This window comes from Tetrao urogallus (genome assembly GCF_951394365.1).
Source record: "Tetrao urogallus genome assembly, chromosome: 3".
Taxonomy (NCBI): Eukaryota; Metazoa; Chordata; class Aves; order Galliformes; family Phasianidae; genus Tetrao; species Tetrao urogallus.
Window position 1 is genome coordinate 80413439 of NC_136815.1, and position 18844 is coordinate 80432282.

The window sequence follows — 18844 nt, forward strand, 5'->3', positions numbered from 1 at the left end:
CAGCTGTAAACAACTCAGGCTTGTGCTCCTGTGGTATTAATGATTTCAAAAATCCCCTCCAGGATGTCAGCAGCAGATGTTTGCAAGTGCAAGCATGTGGCTGTGTGAGATATGTCAGAGCAGTTCTGATGGCAGTGCACTTGCAGCACGACAATTGGTGCTGCTGTCTGAAATGACCATTTCCTCCACTTTACCACATAAAACAGTTTCCCTGCAACAGCTGGTACTTCTCCATGGTTTTTACCAGAGGTTCAAGCTAAAATTCCCTCACTAGAGAGCCCCTATCATTTCCCATTGTTGCTTTCAGTTCACCAACCATAAAATACTCAAACAGAAACACAATACGAGACTTACGAGTTCACACACAATACCACAATGTTTTTCCACAGGTTCCTGGTTCCCACCACTTTGATAATGCAGACTTTCTTCGATCTCCTAGTGATCTCCTTTTCCAGCTCTGAAACAAAACAAATGAACCAAATTATTTGGTAACTAGTGATAGGACTAATAGAATAGTGATAGGAGAGTTAATGGCCTTAAGTTGCACCAAGAGAGGTTCAGGTTTGATGTTTGGAAAAATGTCTTCTAAGAAGGAGTAGTAAAGCACAGGAATGGGTTGCCCAGGGAAGTAATGAATACCTCCACTGTCCCTGGAGGTATTCAGGAAATGCGTGGATGTGGCACTGAGGGGCACGGTTAGTGGCATGGGTTGATAGTTTGAACCAGATGATCTTAGTTGCCTCTTCTAACCTTACTGATTCTATTCTTTCAATGATGACAAAGAGAAGGAGCAGCTTAGTGAACTACTGATATCTCAGGGATGTTCTGGAGAGTAGGATACTGCTGATGGTTACACTAGTGCAAGTTACAAGAAGCACAACTGCCTGCCTGAATTCCACCCCAGGTTTTGCTCTTCTTCCAGGCTTCCCTCAGCAACCACTGCCTTAAGGCTGAAGAACTGCCCAAGAGTCCCTTCAGACAACAGCCTTCCTGCATGTGAGAACGTTATCTAGAAAGCAGGCAGTATGGAATGTGGTCCTAGCAAGCAAAATGTTGTGAAGATCTTCAGGATTCTGCTGACTTCTAAATACTCACGGGCAGCACCATGCTCATAAAAGGTCCCTGAGTTGTGTTAGAATTTGTGCGTTTCTGTAACACACATCTGAAATCCTCTGGGAAGGACTGGAGTTCCAACCTGATTTGTGGGGGAATCCTCTCAGTTTTTTCTGATACCTGTGTTTAAGCCAAGTGCTCATAGCACTATGCCAGTTCATCCTCCTCCCCCTCATGTTTGAAATATTTGAAATCATTTTGAAAGATGCCCTACACTGAAGACATTTCCTTAATGTCCAAATCCTGAGCATCATCAGTGACTTTTTTGCATTTCAAAACTAAAGCTGTGTCACGTCCTTAAACAGCTGAGCTAACTGCAAGACAACTTCTATTTCCAATCCTGTAATAACACACAAACCTCTCAAATATTGCATCCGATACTCTCCTTGGTGTAGGATAAAATGAAAGACACTGCTCAGTTCCAAAATATCATTAGCTCAGAGACTGAAAGTGAACTCCTTCCTACCTAGGATGCAACAGAGGCAATGTTCCCAAGCTATGGGAAGCAGTGAAGTCACCATTCCTGGAGGTGTTCAAGATGTGGCACTGAGAACAGGGTTAGTGGGCACGGTGGGGATGGGTTGGCAGTTTGGACTAGAGACCTTTTCCAGCTGAATGATTCTAAGATACAAGAGCAGTGAGATAACCAGGAGGGCAGGAAGCCTGCTGCAAGCAGAAACCACAGCAGAATTACAAAAACGTTGCATCCCAGGAGTGCAAATCACAACTGTTTTTTAGGGCAAAGATTCCTACTGCTGCTTTCCAGCGTGCTCCACAGCAGCAGGGCCCCATTCGGCACCCTGCTTCCATTCCCTTTGTGCGTGGGCAATCAGCCCAGTGTCCTCAGCTGCCCACAATGCACTGCCCTGGCCTCTGCTCTACTCACTGAACAGTAATCCCTTCAAGAGATGCAAGACAGAGAGGAGGAAAAAGAAAAGGAGAAAAAAGCGAACCACTACAGAGAAATGAGATAGACCAACTCTAAATTACAAGCAAAACAAAAGATGCGTTTGTCTGCTGTTACTGGAAAACAGTGTCATAAAAATAATAAACCAAAGAAACACTATTTAGATGCAAATAGTCACACTGTTCACTGCTCACGGGTCACTCCTGGTCACCTATCTGCTGTAACTACAGGGAACGTTTCTGAGAAAAGAAATGAAAGGTATTTCGTTGTACTTAATGACTGTACTTCAGCAGGATATTATGGCACTAGCCTCCTTATACCTGATAATATCCATTCTCCCCAGCATCCATGCAGCATGAGGCCCACAGAATCATAATAGCACAGCAAAAGAGGAAATTGGTCAAATTAATATTTGCAAGACAGAAGCACACAGCAGGCTCACAACGGATCAGGGCTATCTTAAAAAAGAAAGCAATAAAAATGGTGGTACTTAATCTCAAAGAGCAAGGTCAAAGTGATTTTTGTAGCAAGATTCTGGAAAGGATTAAATGGGAAGAAAATAATTCAGAACAACTAAAGCAGATAAGACAGTGTTGTAAAGTCTATAATTGAGCCCATGCTAAACCTGATGCACTGAAAAAGTCAAAGCAGAAGAAAAAGCACAAGGTTTTGAAGAGCTCAAGAGAGGATGACTGTTGACTAATCTGGCTCAAGAGAAACAACAAAAATCAATGCCCACACAATACACACTGTACAGACTTCTTGGGGGCACGAGGCTTCTCCCTCCGTCTGCTTAAGTACGACCAGATCTGGACTTCCAAAGCAAAACATCTCCTTCTCTATCAGCAGAAGACTGTCCCTAATGCCACGCTCTTTGGGCTTTCCCAGTTTGGGTGTTTGTGTTTCTCAAAGTCATTTTTCATTGTCAATCTGTGCTTTGTTGAGCCACAACTTAGTTAAATGAAGTTAAGAGGACACGATACCTAAATATATATATTTAAATCAGGTGCCATTTCCATTCTTTCATGTAACGTTGGTGGGATGTTCAGGCTCTACCACTTATTTTTCCCCCCATCTTCTCAATTTCCAGAAAATCCAAGTCTACTCACAAGTCACTACCTTCAGAAGATTGGCTGTCCCCAAGTCTCTAGTGTCATGTATCTTTCTGATGGCTTTCTCCATCCTTTATATATATACCAACCAACAACAACAACAAGAACAAAAAACCAACCGAAAAACTAACTCATCCACCCCCACACAAACATTTACAATAGACAAAACATCACTGAGATTGCAACAAATAAACTATGTGACTGTGATTGGCCATCAGGAGAGCAGCAGCAGGGCCCTGGCAGCTCCTTGGCTGTCTAAACACCGCAGGTCAATGATACGATCTTAAAAGTCAAGCCAATGTCCATTAAAGTCACGTGGAAGCAAACTATTGCTCTGCCAGTTACAGCAGGAAACCCCCCCCTCCCCCAACTTTTTCTTTGATTTTGCACTGAAGTCACCAGTTCAGAAGAAATTTGCATTAAACATTTCATTCTGATACACCAGAAAGGCGAGTGTGGAAAACAAAAAAACGTTTTTCCCTATGTACTCAGAGGCTCATTATGGGTTTCCCATACTCCAGAGCCCACACACACTGCAGGCTTCCTATTCAAGGACTCAGTAAGAAAACTGTCAGCATGCTAACTCTTCATGTCTCAGTGGAAATTAAAGCTATTCACTGGGACATTCTGACAGTCTCACAGGGAGGGGAACCCCATCAGCCTACAGCTCCCAGCGCTGCTGGATTCTCGTGGGATCCACAGCATCTCAAGACCACGGCTTTCAAAATTGTAAAGCATCTCTCAAGGCTTCAAATGAACCCATCTCTGCACTGCTTGGCAAAAGTAAAACGGACAAACAAACCCTTGAAAAAGGATGTCCAAGGTGACAAACGTCATATGGTGATAGAGTGTTGCTGGATTTTCTGGCTGCTAAGTGCTACTGTCAGTAGTGTTTTGAACATGAAAAGAGCTATGGAAGCATCAGAGAAAGGCTCTATTGGTCCCCAGAGCTCAACAGCTCTGCAGTAGGAAGCAGACAGGGCTGAAATGCAGAGCTGAACAACCTGCCACAGCCACAATGAGCTGCTGGTGAGCAGGGCTGTTCGTGCTTCCCAGGATTTCTGTCTCCAGAAACTCATCTGTGCTTGCTTTTGTCTTCAGTGACTAGCAGCCTGGCGTACTGTATTTCTGAAAAGCCTAATGTTGGAGGAGTATTGAAGGCTATCAAGTCGCATACAAAAATATGACCTGAGTAAAGAGCTGACTGATGGAAAGGCAGCAAAAAGGGGCAGAAAAATGGAGATGACAGCGGGATGGAGAAGATTACTGCTGGGTGATTTGTGTTATTCTCAAAAATGAAAACAATATTTAATAAACTCAGTAGGGAGTTTGGCACAAAACTTAGGAATGTGTCAACGATGACTGCTGATGACAGCGAGGCGCTATCAGCCATTCAGCACAGAAATGGGCCCACAGAGATAAATGGATAAACCTGAGATCGTGTGTGGCAAAAGCAAGTTGGAAATGCAAAATACAACTCAGCGATTGAAGAGAAATGCTTCTGCTGGAATATGAGCTTTTAACAAGGACTGCAGTGCCGCTGGCTCTAGGCTGCTTGATCTCTAACTATATGGCACCCTTATGTTGCATTCATAAAGTATTTGCAATTCAGCCAACAAAATATGGGTGCTCTTTTACAATTCTGGTCACCAACATTTGAGAAACTGAAGCCTTGGTAAGCCTATTTATCAAATGAGGAGATAGAGAAGAACTCCAGCTGTCTGCTGATACAGTATACGAGAAGAGAATAAGAAAATTAAGATAGAGCCAGTTGCAGAACAGGAGCAAATGGGAACAGAAAAAAGACGAAGAATCTGGACAGCTACAGCATATTTGAACTGAATGCTAAAACGCAGCCAAGCGTAAGAGTGATTTGGATGAGGGAATGGCTTTCCAACAAAAGCATGGGACAAAAAAGCTAACAGCATTTAAGATGAATCTTGGGTAATCAGAGCAACTGCGTAACTCATTGACTACAACCACAAAGGACTGACTGCAATAATTTGTTTCAATCCCGTGTTTCTAATTACATTCAAAAAAAGGTGGGAAAAGCCAGACACAAGGCTGCCATTGCAATTTTCAGTTGCTCATACACATTATGATACAGCACTTAATTAGATGATCTCACATTAGTTCTCTCTTCCAAAATGTTCAGTGCAGTCAGAAAACGAGCAGCTATTAATGATATTCTCTACCTTTCTCATTCAAGACGTGCCCCTCTGCCTTATTATTCAGACCTCACAGTGAATACAAAATCGTAGCTTTCCTCAGAGACATTCCCACAGTGCTGTCAGAATATTCACGTGCTTCATAAATATCAATGAAATCACCTCCACTGCTTTCTCATAAGATTATTCCAGTTTTGCAATGCAGGGAGATGAAATGCAGAGGAATAATGTCTAGAATGAGAAAAAAATCACTCAGCATTTTTAGGAGTATAGCTTGAGAAAGATGAGTGCTGGTTGCTCAGAATTCTCTGCATGCAATATTCATTGTAGGTACTGAAATAAACAATCTACCTTTCTGCAAACCAAGCCCCAGAAATACATGCCATAGAGACACACACCGAAGAAACAATCACTGGTGACAACTAGAAGAGCTTAATTGCAGGGAATGTTCTATCATTGGGCACGAACATCCCTGCTGGACACAGACACGAGTACAGCTCTTCAGGAGCTATTCAGCTTCGTTCCCCCAAGACTGCCCTCTTTCCTCCTGCAACCCTCTGGCTCATTCACTACACACCTTCCAAATTCTGCAACAAATGAGGAACAGACAACAGCTTCATTCCCACAGCATCGTCCATCCTATGCACTGATTCATCCATCCTATATCCTGTGAAAAAATAGGTTGCAGTCATGTTATTAAAGGCTGTAGCATCTTATCTTCGTGCCAGGAGGCCAAACAAGGGTTGCCCAGACAACCTGACTTTTTGCATTTCTGAGAGCCTGACTTGCCAGTGTTTACATTCCGCTCACCTTACCAAAAAAACAACCACCAAAAAAAATCAAACCAAAACACAACATTGTGTGGAGCTGGACAAATGTCATTGTGTGGAGCTGTATCTGGGCCATCATGTTTCAGATGCCTACACAGGCGTTACAGCTACCTGTGGCTGGATCTATGGAGGGAGGCTCAAGCAAGCTGGGCAGCAGAGGGGTAAGGCACACATTTTAGAAGTGGGTTTCACAGGAGAAGAATGCTGAGACTGCATCCTAGGGCTTGACAACTTGTTCTGGAGGGAGAAGGAAGCAAATGGTCACAGCCTTGGTCTTTGTGCCCTAGCTCTCCTTCTTCCTTCCTCTACAGCCATTAATGCCCTCTGTCCCCCGTTGCCTTTTCCCGTGAAGGTCACCTCCAACTATCTTCATACTTTGCCCCCACAACTCTTTTCACTGTCCTACTCCCTCTCCTCTCTATTAGCAGTCTCTCTTAGTGCTTTCCTCCTCTGATTGGTTTCCTCTCCTCGCCCCACGTCCATGCCCTGTTCACACAGGCATTGAGAGCACCAGGGTTTGCTGCGAGCCCTCCATGCCCAGCTCCCACTGAAATTCAGTCAAGCTTTAAGAGAAGCTGATCACCACCCAGTTGTTTCTTTGTTTTTACTTTTTATTTTATTTTACAGCATATTTGGCTTTTCCCCGTGGCACCACAAGGCACATCCTCAGTACAGTGCTCCCTTCTACCCCATTCCCACTTCAAATCCTGCAGCTGTCAGGTCATTACTGTCTTCACAGGGATACATGCAGCCAATACATGCATGAGCTCCTCCTCCACTTCTGTATATCCAGCCAGCAAAAGAAGACTTACATTCATCACTCTTACTCTTGTTGCTCACTACTTTTCCTGTATGGCACGCCTTGAAGGAGCTGCACAAACTCCATCAGCTGCCACTGGCGGACAAGAGAGGACTGTCAGGAAAAAAACGAGCCCCTTCTGAAAACTGATCAGATATTCAAGAGGGCAACAGAAATCACTGCCTGCTGGCTGGTTTCCTTTAACACAGAAATCTCTTTTGTCCGTGAGACTTAAAGGCTGCCTTTATTCCAATGGTTTGAACTGAATTTCCCACAATGTACCTGACTAACCCCTGGGACTTGCACGGGGTATTTAAGCTTGGCACAATAAACAACCAAGAAACAAGATCTTGTAAAGGAACACGTCCAGCAGGTTTGTATATGGAGCAGCATCACATGAAGCCACCCTGTATTACTGAGCTAGGAAACTTGCTTTCTTCCTCTGTCTAATACACCTAGCTCTTCATCTATCCCAGTCTGTACACAGTAACTGTAGTTGTAGCTGTGGTGGCCTGAGGCTACAATCAAAGGTTTTGTACTTATTTTCTCATATTAGGAAAGGAGACTGACTCAAACATAAGGTGAACTTTTTTTTTTTTTTTAATTCAAAGAAAAATCCCCTGAAAAGCACAGCTTTCCTAACTGCAATCAGCATTCATATGCACACACAATACTTGTCACCATCATACACTTTTGTAATTCCATCAGTATTATTTCTCCAAGCTGCAAAAATGTTTTTGTGCCTTCTTCCACTGAATGGCTCTACCTTAGAAAGCAATGTCTACACACACTACGTCCACAACACCCTTCTGGTTTGTTTTCATCTAGAGTTGAGCAACAGAAACCATTTTCGATATTCTGCCCAGTCAAGCAGTTTTGTTTTTTTTTCTGTTAGGGAACATCCAGACCATCATTCACCAAAGAAGATAGGCAAAATGATACCAGGGTGGGCTTTCACAGAAATTCGCTACTTTTCTTGTGTTAAAGAAGAAAACACAACTGCATTAACCACCGAATCTCAAGATGGCAAACTGTTTATAGCCAAAATCAAAAGGTGTACCAGTTGTCCCAGAACAAAGCCCTTGCTAAGGGGGCAACGATCCATTTGTTTTGCAGTTCAGAACATACACTGCTTTCACATCCTTAGGGCAGTAACAGAATCACAAAATAGCTTGGATCAGAAAAGACCTCAAGAATCACTAAGTTCCAAACCCTATAGGCAGGGTTGTCAACTGTTAGATCAAGTACTAGATCAGGCTGCTCAGTGCCCCATTCAACCTGGCCTTGAACACCTCCAGGGATGGGGCATCCACAGCCTCTCTGGGCAACCTGTTCCTCTCACCACTCTCTCAGCAAAAAATTCCTCCCTAATTTAATTTAAATCTTCTTTTAGTTTAAAGCCATTTCTCTTTGTCCTGTCATTATCAACCCATGAATAAAGTTGATTTCCCTTCTGTTTACAGTCTCTCATTAAATACTGGAAGGCCATAATGAGGTCTCCCCTCATATCAGCCTTTTCTTCTCCAGACTGAACAAGCCTGGATCCTTCAGCCTGTCTTCAGAGGAGAGGTGCTTCAGCCCTTGAGTCATCTTCATGACCCTCTGCTGGACCCATTCCAAATGCCTGACATCTTTCCTGTGCTGGGGCCCCCAGAGCTGGGTGCAGTACTGTAGCTGGAGCCTCATGAGGGTAGAGGAAAGGGGGACAATCCCCTCCCTCTCCCTGCTGGTCAACTCCCTTCTGATGCAGCCCAGGATACTGCTGGCTTTCCAGGCTGCAAGCACACTGCTAGCTCATGTAATGTTTTTAATCTATCAGAACTGCTAAATCCTCCTCAGCAAGGCTACCCTCAAGGAGTTCTTCTCCCAGTCTGTATACATATCTGGGATTACCCTGACCCAACTGTAACATTTTACACTTGGCTATGTTGAATCTCATCAGGTTCACATGGGCCCACCTTTCAAGTTTATCAAGGCTCCACTCGATAGCATCCCTTGCTTCTGCTGCATCAACTGCACTGCTCAGCTTGGTGTCAACAACAAACTTGGTAAGGGTGCACTTAATCCCACCATCTATGTCATTGAAAAAATGTCAGAGCACCGTTCCCTGGGAGACACTGCTCAGGTCACTGAGAAAATGAGTGTAATGTTAATTTACAGTGCTCTCAACCCCAATCCATGTCTCTTGTCCAGCTTTAATGTTTGCCTGCTGCTTTGTGGGCTAAGCACTACCCATCAGCTGTCCATGCTGGTCTCCAGTCAGAAAGGCTGTTATCACAACCCCAACGTGACCACTATTAAGACAATTCATTCTTCTCCTTAGAGGCATCTTCTAGAAAACCACTGGAAAACTGCTCAAACAGACCAAACAAGTTTTTTGGTTTTTTTTTCTGCTAACACATGGGCCACCTCTCTACAGCACAAAGAGAATACAGAAGGTTGGTCTCCACTATGTGTAGCATAACCAAAGGGACAACTAAAAACTTTCTTGCAACAATGAGAGAGTACAGTTCTTCAGAAGGGAAAATACACCTCTTCACTCCTTGGACCACAGTTCAGAATTGCATTTTCTTCCATCTCAGAAATACTTCATCCATTTGAATGCTAATTCTTTCTGTTATAGAACTGCTATAAGCTGCCAAAAAGTGTACATACAACTCCAGTAACAATCTGTTACACAAGGTATATTAATTTGACTGTTACAAGTGAGTAGAATTACACTGGGGTTTCTAGCTGGAAGAGACTGTATGGGACAGCACATTGAGTCACTCAGTCACACAAGACTAACACTAAACACTAATCACTAACACTAAACAGCAACATGACAAACCTGAACTGAAGCAAAATGTTTCCCAGCCATTTCAGAGCATAAAAGAAATCACAAACAAAAACCCTTTCCATGCAGACAAGAAAGCTCAGCAATAGATTTAAGAAGAAATAGGAGTTATCAGCATCAGGCTGAATGGCATCCTCTCACACAGACAAGTACAGGCTTTTTTACCATTCCCTGCTACAGCAATGATGTCTTTGTGATTACAACACACAAAAACAGAAATGTACTCTCTTCTGCTTACAGACCCATCCAGACACATAACGACTGCAGTTTGATCAAATTCTTGACTCGGGATTTCTACTTTTCTCATGTCCTCACTCACATTATCAGTGCCCCCTTACACCTACAAAGAGAGAAGGCCCTTCCAAAATCTTTAGTTAAACTCATTTAACCCACTTGGTACTCTTCTCATCTTAATGTTTCTAGAAAAATAAAGCCTCGTTCTACAGCCAGGTTAGGGAAAGCATCACTCCTAACAGTAGGCAGGCGTGCAGGTGAGGTACCCCTGCAGCTCCTGAGGCAAGTGTAGGTAGAGTATGAGATAGTGAAAAATCAACCAAAAACACTTCCACAGTTTTTTGGTGAATAGGATGTCTGCAAGAGACACTGTAAAATGGGTATTTATGCACACTATCACGACTGTAGGATCAGAAGCCCCCAGGACAGCACTGCTCAGATAGAACAAGCGCAAGATTTGATACAGAAATAGGATGTGATTTAGTTCTGCCATGCGGCTGATGTTTTAGAAATTGTGGCTTGGGTGCTGCCATCTCACCCGTCTCTGTGTGATGGGCTGGACCCCAGCCAGAAGCTTCCTTACAACAGTTACCAGAGGCACACTGAACTGACACACTGCAGCCATGGTAAAACCATCCAAAAGATGCTCCTAAAAGCATATGGCACTGCCAGATGAAATGTAATTACTAGAACTGTTCACCAGACTGTAATTTTAAAGATGGTTCTGGACTTTAGAGCAGTTTTTCAAGAACAACAAAATTAATGAGTAAGTGGAATGATTTTTACAGGCAATAAATAGACTGTTTAATTCTGGATAATAACTTTAGAAGACGATTTTGCCTGAATGGACGGATTCATGCTGTACTCACCAGGCACCACTCCTTTGATGTCGCTTTCCGCGTTCATCCTGTTCTTGCGAGTGAGCTGCAGGATAAGTTCCTTGGATGCCTCAAACTGCTGCGTAGCCATCAGCCACCGTAGGGACTCTGGGAAAATACTTCAGAGATGGAAAACACATTAGGGTTGCTCCCCAGTTTCTGCCAGAGGAGAAGTATAGCGGGTCTCTGCTCATTAAGTATTAGTAGCTAATATAACTATTTTCAAAAAGGGGAAAAATCACCTGTTAAAAAACGTAAGAGAAAAAAGGCTCAGGGCACAGGAATTGGTGACATTCACTTTTACACTGATCCACAAATAATACAGGAACCATCCTATCACCTTGAGATAGGTCGTATTAGAATTTTATAACATATTAGAGGAGTTCTGCCTATTAATACCATTGTGAAAGAACAGGGAGAAGGAGGAAGCACTATGCAGGAGACATTCGCTGCCAGGCAGGGGATAGATGAGCTGTGCAGTTACACAGGATAATTCAGGCCACAGAAGGAAAACATATGACAGAAGTGATTTGAATTCTCTTGTAAAGATGGAGATTAAAAAGTGAAAAATTACTTTCCAGGATTATAATGGAACAGAATTTTTTAATTTTTAAACACGTTAAAAATCTTCTTCCCCACATGCAGATTTTAAGGCATTCTGAGTATGGTGTGCACTCCAGATAAAGTTCAGTTGCTGCTATAAAAGTTTCTCCCAGTAAAGACAAGATTATGTTAACTGAGTTGCCTTACAAGCATATACAGAAATGCACATACAGTTATAATATAAAAGAGCTTGTTTTCATCTTCTTGTTTTCCTCAAGTGCTGACATTCGCCTGAATTCTCCAGCTTAATTCTTCCCTATGTTTTTCAGGTAAGTTCATTTCATTTTCATTTAAAACAAACAATCAAAGAAACAAAAGCAACACAAAATAAATATAAAGATCTAAAAAAAAAAAAACAGGCAAAAACCCCCACCAGCCACCACCACCACCAAAGCCCTGCACTTCCATCAATACAGATACTTTCAGAACAGACTTTTTTTTTTCCTCTTGCTTTGGCCTCATTTTCATTTATTTTCCAAAAGACCTCTCTAAGAATGAATTTATCAGCTTCTTTTAACTTCAAATATACAGTAAACCTCATACTTCCTTCACAAAGCACTGACCCTTGCTGCAAATGCTGCCCCAGCTCTTCTAAGCAGTGGAGCAGTCAATTGTACTGTTAGGTTACCATTTTTTAAGGTTACTGCAATATGGATCTCACCCTTAGCAAGAACTTAATTGTAGGTAAAGTATACATACGTGTGAGTGTATTTAGATGAGTTTATACATACCACAGTATAACTGAACAGCTGTCCTAACCAGAGCTCATTTCAGCAAATGCAAAAACCCCAGGCAAAGTAAATTCTGCTGCTTTGCCTATTACTCGTGTGTGCCATATCACGTATCATCTAAGCGGGAATAATTTGTGTTCTCTGCCTGTCCTGCCCAGCCAAAACACCACAAAGCTCTTGCAGATTTGGAAACAAGTTGTAGCATTTGCTGTTACTACGATTCCTTGTGAAGGGGCCCCTGTTGAATTCTCAGAAGAAATGCAGGAGATTCCGCCTCAGCCATGTGGGGAGCATGCTATGTCCAGATGACTACTGGGGACTCACCCTGTCTATCATGTCTGTTAGATATCTTCATTCTGCTTGGACACAGATATCAACAAGCATTGTTCACCTATGTGAGCTCAGAGATGGGCAAAGAGATTTCTACTTAAGCAGATACAGTGATGGAATGGATGAGAACTCAATCTTTACCCAAGAACAGAAAAAATACAGAACTTCATTGTTATGCATCATAACAAGTTCTTACACACTGCAACTTGCTAGGTGTTACAACCATCAACTTTCTCCTTTTCCAGTCCACAGCAACTAAATATTTAAATGTAGCCAGCATTACTTTAAAATTACTTATCTAGTCTGTTCTCACTGCTACGGTTTTATACAACCCTGCTCTTGCAAGTCTCTGCTATGTTATGCCACCACTGTGTGTCACTCTTAAGACAGAAGCAAAAAGACATGTTTTCGGGAGGTTGATGAAGTTCTAGTGGGGATAGAGCTCCCCACTTCCCCAGGACAGGCAGCACCAGGCCTGGAGCCCTTTGCCAAAGCACAGCCCATAGGGCTGGCAGAGAAGAGCAGAAGGAGCCAGGACAGAGAAGCGACCTGTGGGAATGCTGCCCAGTGCAGGCTGGCCACCTGGCTGTCAGCCTAGCACACAGTAATTTGCAAGGGCAAAACCTAGCAGGGAGGCTCAAGAGCTGGCCACCTCGGCACACACTGGGCCCAGCCGTAATGCTCACAAGAGGAGGTGTGTTATTTTTAACCTAGATGGGCTAACTGAGGCCAAAGGAATGAACAGTGACTGCCCAGAACCACAGTGCAGGTTTAAGGAGAAAACTGAGCTGTACAGCTACAATTTGAAGCAGTTAAGCTGGGACGCATCCTTTTGCATCTATAAAGTAGAAGCGACTGCCAGAGAAATTACAAAGTACAACTTTCTGCCCAGCAGAATACTCACCTACTGAGTCCTGACACATCAACATGTAAAACTTACAGCTACTACAGTAAGCTATACCATTATTCCTTCTTACTTCACAGTCAAAACTTCACACAAAATGAGTAGAAGAACAAGGTAATAATTTAGACGTATGGGGAAGCACTCTTACTTCCAGGCACCTCCAGCATTAGGAACTTGTGTTGCCTTTGACCCAAAGGGGAAGAAATACTTACACCCAGTAGAGCAGCATCAGCAGGAAGGGACAGATGATGACGGCTTGGAGGACCTGCCAGTCCCTGCAGAGAGCAGCCAGCCCAGGCATCAGGAACTGTCCTGCCATCTCAATGAAGCTCGCCACCATGGTGATCATGAACCGGTGTGAAGGAGGGCAGAGCTCTATCCCTGAAACACAGAGCACATGCAACGCGTTTAGAGCCCTCCAAAGGAGCACCTCCCCGCAGCAGGTTGCCCAGCTTCATGAAATTCCACAGACTTAGCGTCAAGACCTTCGGCCAGAGTTATGTACCATCCCATAAATCCTGTTTCCTCACGTACGTGGGCTTCAAATACCCTCACAGCAATAGGGAAGCTCATTAGCAGCAGGCTGTGGTGCTAACATGTGCAACTTCTATGCACATACTGCATCTCCTGCAGACCTGCTGCATCTCTGATCGTCAGCCTATGCCTCCTTCCCCATAGAAACATTTAAGGAGACTAGAAGATGAAAGATGATCCACAGATGTCACGTAGAGCCTTTTCCCAATTCTCAAAGATACCAGACACCTTCCCGATCAGTCTCCTGGAGGCAGAAGAGCACAGCCCTCAGCAGGATCCCAGCTCCTACAGGATGCTAGCTTCTCACAGCTAAACATGCTGCAACTCAGCTGGTTTCAAGCCAGATGCTGAGTGGATTGTTTCTGGGTTTGGTTTTTGTTTTCATAATGACTAGTCTTGATCAACTTTCAAACAAGACAGGCTTATATCTGCCTTATCCTGACTCCTTTCCTTTTGTTGTAGGGTGAATTACCATCATCACTGCTAGCATCAGTTGTTTCAGCTGCCCTGTGACAAGTGATGCCAGTAGGTTAAAATCTTCCTTAAAACCTGACTTGTGGCTACCTTTATTCTTGAGAAAATGAGTTTGTCAGAAGGGCGGCTTTTTCTTTTTCTTTTTGAAGACCCTGAAGATCAAAGTTGGACTGTCTTTTTCAAATATATCCAAACATAAATAATGTTTTCACTAGTAGGAATACAATAGAACCCCCTATTTCATATTTCTCACTTGCCTACATTCACTTCTACAGATTAATATCCAAGCACAATAAACCTGCCACATGTGGCAGTGGAATACTTATCAGTATGCTGATACAGAAACACAAGCTCATATACACTCATGATGTGTTGCTGTCAGCGCTGGTGTTTTACCTTGGGATGTTTCCTATAGTTATTTTAAATTATGATTTAATGGTTGTTAAAATTGTAATTGGAAAGCCGTAAGACAATAGGAAGCTGCCCATTTATTCACTCTCTGATCTGTAGCTTGTTCAGCACTTAGCGCTATAACACAGATCTGAACTCACTGACAAGGAACTGGCTGCCTGCAGATCAAATATAGGATTAGGCACCACATGCTGTTTGTTTCCTTTTCCTTTGGCCAGTAGCAAAGAACACTGATGCTTTTTCGTCAACACGAAAGGGAAATGTATCTGTTGTGAAGCAGCCCAAATTTTCGTTAGTTTAACCATAAACACAACAGCTTTGGAAAAGAAGGGGAGAAAAAACCCTCAAAGACTCTTACTTGCTATAAAGGCCTTTTACATTTTAATTAGGGAAATGAGATTAAAACACAGGACTTCTTATGACATTAATATGGTGCCTTGGTGACTTTTTTTTTAATTGTGCAAAGAGTTCACTTCCATTTTATTGTCCTGATCGTCAAGTCAAAGTGTTTCTGTTTGTTTTCCCATGCCCTGAAGTTGCAGTCACTCATGCTCCAGCATGCCTCCACTAAGTGCAAGGATGACTTTTGTTGCTATAGAAACAGGAAGTCTGCATTAAATAGGTGAAACTTTAGCATTTCAATCGCATTGCTCAGGTTAGTATAAGATAACAAAAATTCACTGAGACAAGAACAACATTTTCATGACGTCAGGAAGAGGCACCAAAATAAAAAACTTATGCTCTTTGGAATCACTGGAGCATAATATGTGTAACTCCACATGCAGCAGCCAGTCATTGCATAGGATGGAAATCACTTCAGGGTACACTTCAGAGGTAGCCTGGCATTTATGTTTTTTTTTTTCCTGGATAATCACAGGCCTTTTTTTGCCTTTTCCTCTGGAAGAGCTGGAAAGGGGGAAAAAAGTCCTTGCAGTAGTTGGGTGAGCATGACCTTAAAGCATCATCAGCAAGTCCTCTGCTTAAATGAAATATTGCATCTCTATTGAAATGTTCTACATATCAGGACAGTCTACTGACTTTCCACAACCTCTGCCTTCGATTTGATACAATAAAATATTCAGTGCTGCTGTTTTTAGCAAGCATTTAGCAGTCGGGCTTTTTCCAGCCCTGTCAGTAAAGCCACTGCAGCACCTCTACGCAGAACTAGCAGGACTTCCTGATGCTCTCACCAGTGCTGCACTGTGCTCACCCAGTCCACAAGAGACATTACCAACCCATGTGAAATCATTGCAAGACAGAAATCAGCTCTCTGGCAAATCCAGTGAGAAAACTCCAGCTCTCCCTTTCAGCAAAAAGGCTTTCACCTCAAATGTTTTGCTGAGTGTAGAGTCAAGCAAACCCTTGACACTGAAATTACCACCAGTATTATAAACTCCTGGATTCATCCACTTGCTCTTGGAAAACACTGTGTGGGCAAGGAGAGAGGCACTGAAAACATTTTGCTTATTTGCCCCATAGTTCTGCTCCCAAAGACAAGTGCCTCCCCACACATGCAACGCAGCTGTGGGCCCTGCATGCACCACTAACATGAGACACACACACGTCACGAGCTTCAGTGCACAGCCCAGACTCTTATGGGAGACACAGAAACGAAAGGCAGAACTCTGCTCTGGAAGTCTATCTTCGTGCCATTTCACTAGTGAAATGAGCAAATCAATGAACACTAGCCTTACAGTCTGCAAACCTGCCACACAGAGAGACAATGTGAACCATGTCCTCTGACAAGGGCATCAACCATTTCTGGTGGCTGTGTGCTGCACTCAATGTAATCCCATGGCTAACCACACAGGACGTACAGAGATGTCCCCAGGCACCGAGGGAACAGAACGAGGCCCAGACACATTGCTACAGTCAGCCTCACGCAGTAACCTGCAAGACAAGTGTTAAGACTGGTGATGAACAAAACCACTGTGACAGTGTGTGAGAGGAGCAAATGAGGTGGCACCAGAAACAGGCAGAGCATGGGACTGGCACATATCCAACATGTCAGTCGCAGCCCTACTGTGACTTCACCCAAGTAAAAGGAGAAAGGACAAACCTAAAGGTATCAAAAAAACACGAAGAACGTGATCATGGTCATAAATTATCATGACCAAGAGGGGAAAAAGAACAGAGAAATTAAATTCATTAAGTCTGTCTGAGAGTTATGAGAGATGAGAGAAAACAATGAAGCAAAAAATGCTAAACAACATCAGTGCCCTCAAGAGTACGAAAGACCCAAACTGGGTTGTTGCTGTCTGCCAAGAACAGCCTCAGGATGTGATGAGGGCTCAGCAGCCACTGTCTCATGTCCTCTGTGCTACAAAGACCACATAGACATAGCACATCTGGTGGCTGTGAGCACAGGGATGCAAAACTGTGCATGAAAGAAATTCATGAGAGAATGAACGTGATTGTGCAAAATAAACCCACTAGAGATACTGGGTGGAAAAAAATCAAATCACTTTGTTGTTCTTTAAAGGTCTTTCACTGTATTATTTAGAAAACTCATGGGAATTTTTCAAATATTAGCCAAGGGAATAAGAAACAAAGCACCAATGCTGGCTGCCCCCAATCACAACAAGAACAAGCTCAAGAAAAGGACACTCAAGTGAACAATTTTTGGTGCACTATGAGGACAGATTTCAGAGCACTCAGAACTCCACTGCTGATTCACACACTGACCTTCTTGCTCTACCCTCCAGCATTGCAGCAAAGGCCCTGTTTAGTCCCTAACAGAGCAACATGCACTCCTAGAATGTTTTAATCCTTCTAGATCACAGAATCATAGATTGGCTTGGGTTGTAAGGGATATTAAAGATTGATCTGTTCTGAACCCCCTGCTTCAGGCAGGGCTGCCCCCCACCAGATCAGCTACCCAGGTCCCCATCCAATCTGGCCATGAGCGCCTCCAGGGATGGGGCACCCGCAGCCTCTCTGGGTAGCTGTGCCACTGCCTCATCACCTTCTGAGTAAAGAATTTCCTCCTAATGCTGAACCTAAATCTCCCCTCTTTTAGCTTAAAACTGTTCCCCCTTGTCCTATCACTACCATGTAAAAAGTCTAAATCCCTTCTGTTTTTAAGACTCCTTAAGGAATGTGGAAGACAATGAGGTCTCCCTGGAGCCCTTTCTTCTCCAGGCTGAACAAGCCCAGCTTCCACCTCCCTCAGCCTGTCTTCACTGGAGAGGTGCTCCAGTCCTCTGACCATCCTTGTGGCCAACCTCACACCTGTTCCAACAGCTCCACATCTTTACTGTGCTGGGGGCCCTAGAACTCGGGGGGGCCTCATTAGCGTGGAGTAGAGAGGGAAAATCACCTCCCTCACCTGTCACGAGGCTTTTCCCCTCTAGAACCTGAAGAGTTTATGTCATCTGTTTATGTCTTTTAATCTGGAAACCAGTGTGGCTGGAAATGCTTCTGGAGCAGAGCAGAAAATGTGTCTGGTGTGACATCATAAGCAGATGAAGTACGGCATAACTCAGGATTGCATTTGTCTTTGATGCATGTGCTGAGAGCCATTAGTCCCAGAAGCTTCCACGTCTTTTTTAAAATCATTTTTGGAAACCTAGATACAGCTGGCTAAAGGCAACAGGGCTCTAAACTGTTCAATACCAAAATTAATTGCCATCTGAACAGCTCACCAAAAAAGCTCAGATTTACAAAAAAGGACAGCACTGCACCACACAGCCCTGCATGGCTGGCGAGGTTCACAAGGCCGGGGACTGGGAGCTCAGGTCATGGCTCAAGTGAGAGGAGGGAGCTCATGGGAGGCTCTGTAGAGGAGGTGGACACGCAGACAGGCAACCATGGAGGAAGGATTACATCAACGCTGGGGTGACACCAGCTCATGCAGCCACAAGGCATGGCCCCAAACCTGCTGAGTGGGCTGGGAAGGGACTAAGGGCCGTAGCCAGCCTTTCCCGCTTGGTCTTAGCCTTGTGCAGTGGTCATAGACCTCTTGCTTCAGAATTCAGAAA

At 43.6% G+C, this 18844-nt stretch overlaps 1 protein-coding gene across 4 annotated transcripts in view; it reads right to left on the reverse strand.

The window, feature by feature from the left end:
* SLC22A23 (solute carrier family 22 member 23) overlaps window positions 1-18844 on the reverse strand; it is a gene marked incomplete at its 3' end in the record, with an annotated part of 79626 nt that overhangs the window by 11908 nt on the left and 48874 nt on the right. Inside the window, exons 3-6 of one of the 4 annotated variants that reach the window (XM_079533183.1) lie at window positions 13658-13826; window positions 10869-10996; window positions 5878-5967; window positions 355-457 (exon numbers count right to left, since the gene is read on the reverse strand). In XM_079533183.1, the coding sequence (XP_079389309.1) occupies window positions 355-457; window positions 5878-5967; window positions 10869-10996; window positions 13658-13826 (490 nt within the window). Of the gene's footprint in view, window positions 1-354; window positions 505-5877; window positions 5968-10831; window positions 10997-13657; window positions 13827-18844 lie in introns of all 4 variants that reach the window. The other 3 variants (XM_079533184.1, XM_079533186.1, XM_079533185.1) reach the window with 3 other exon arrangements.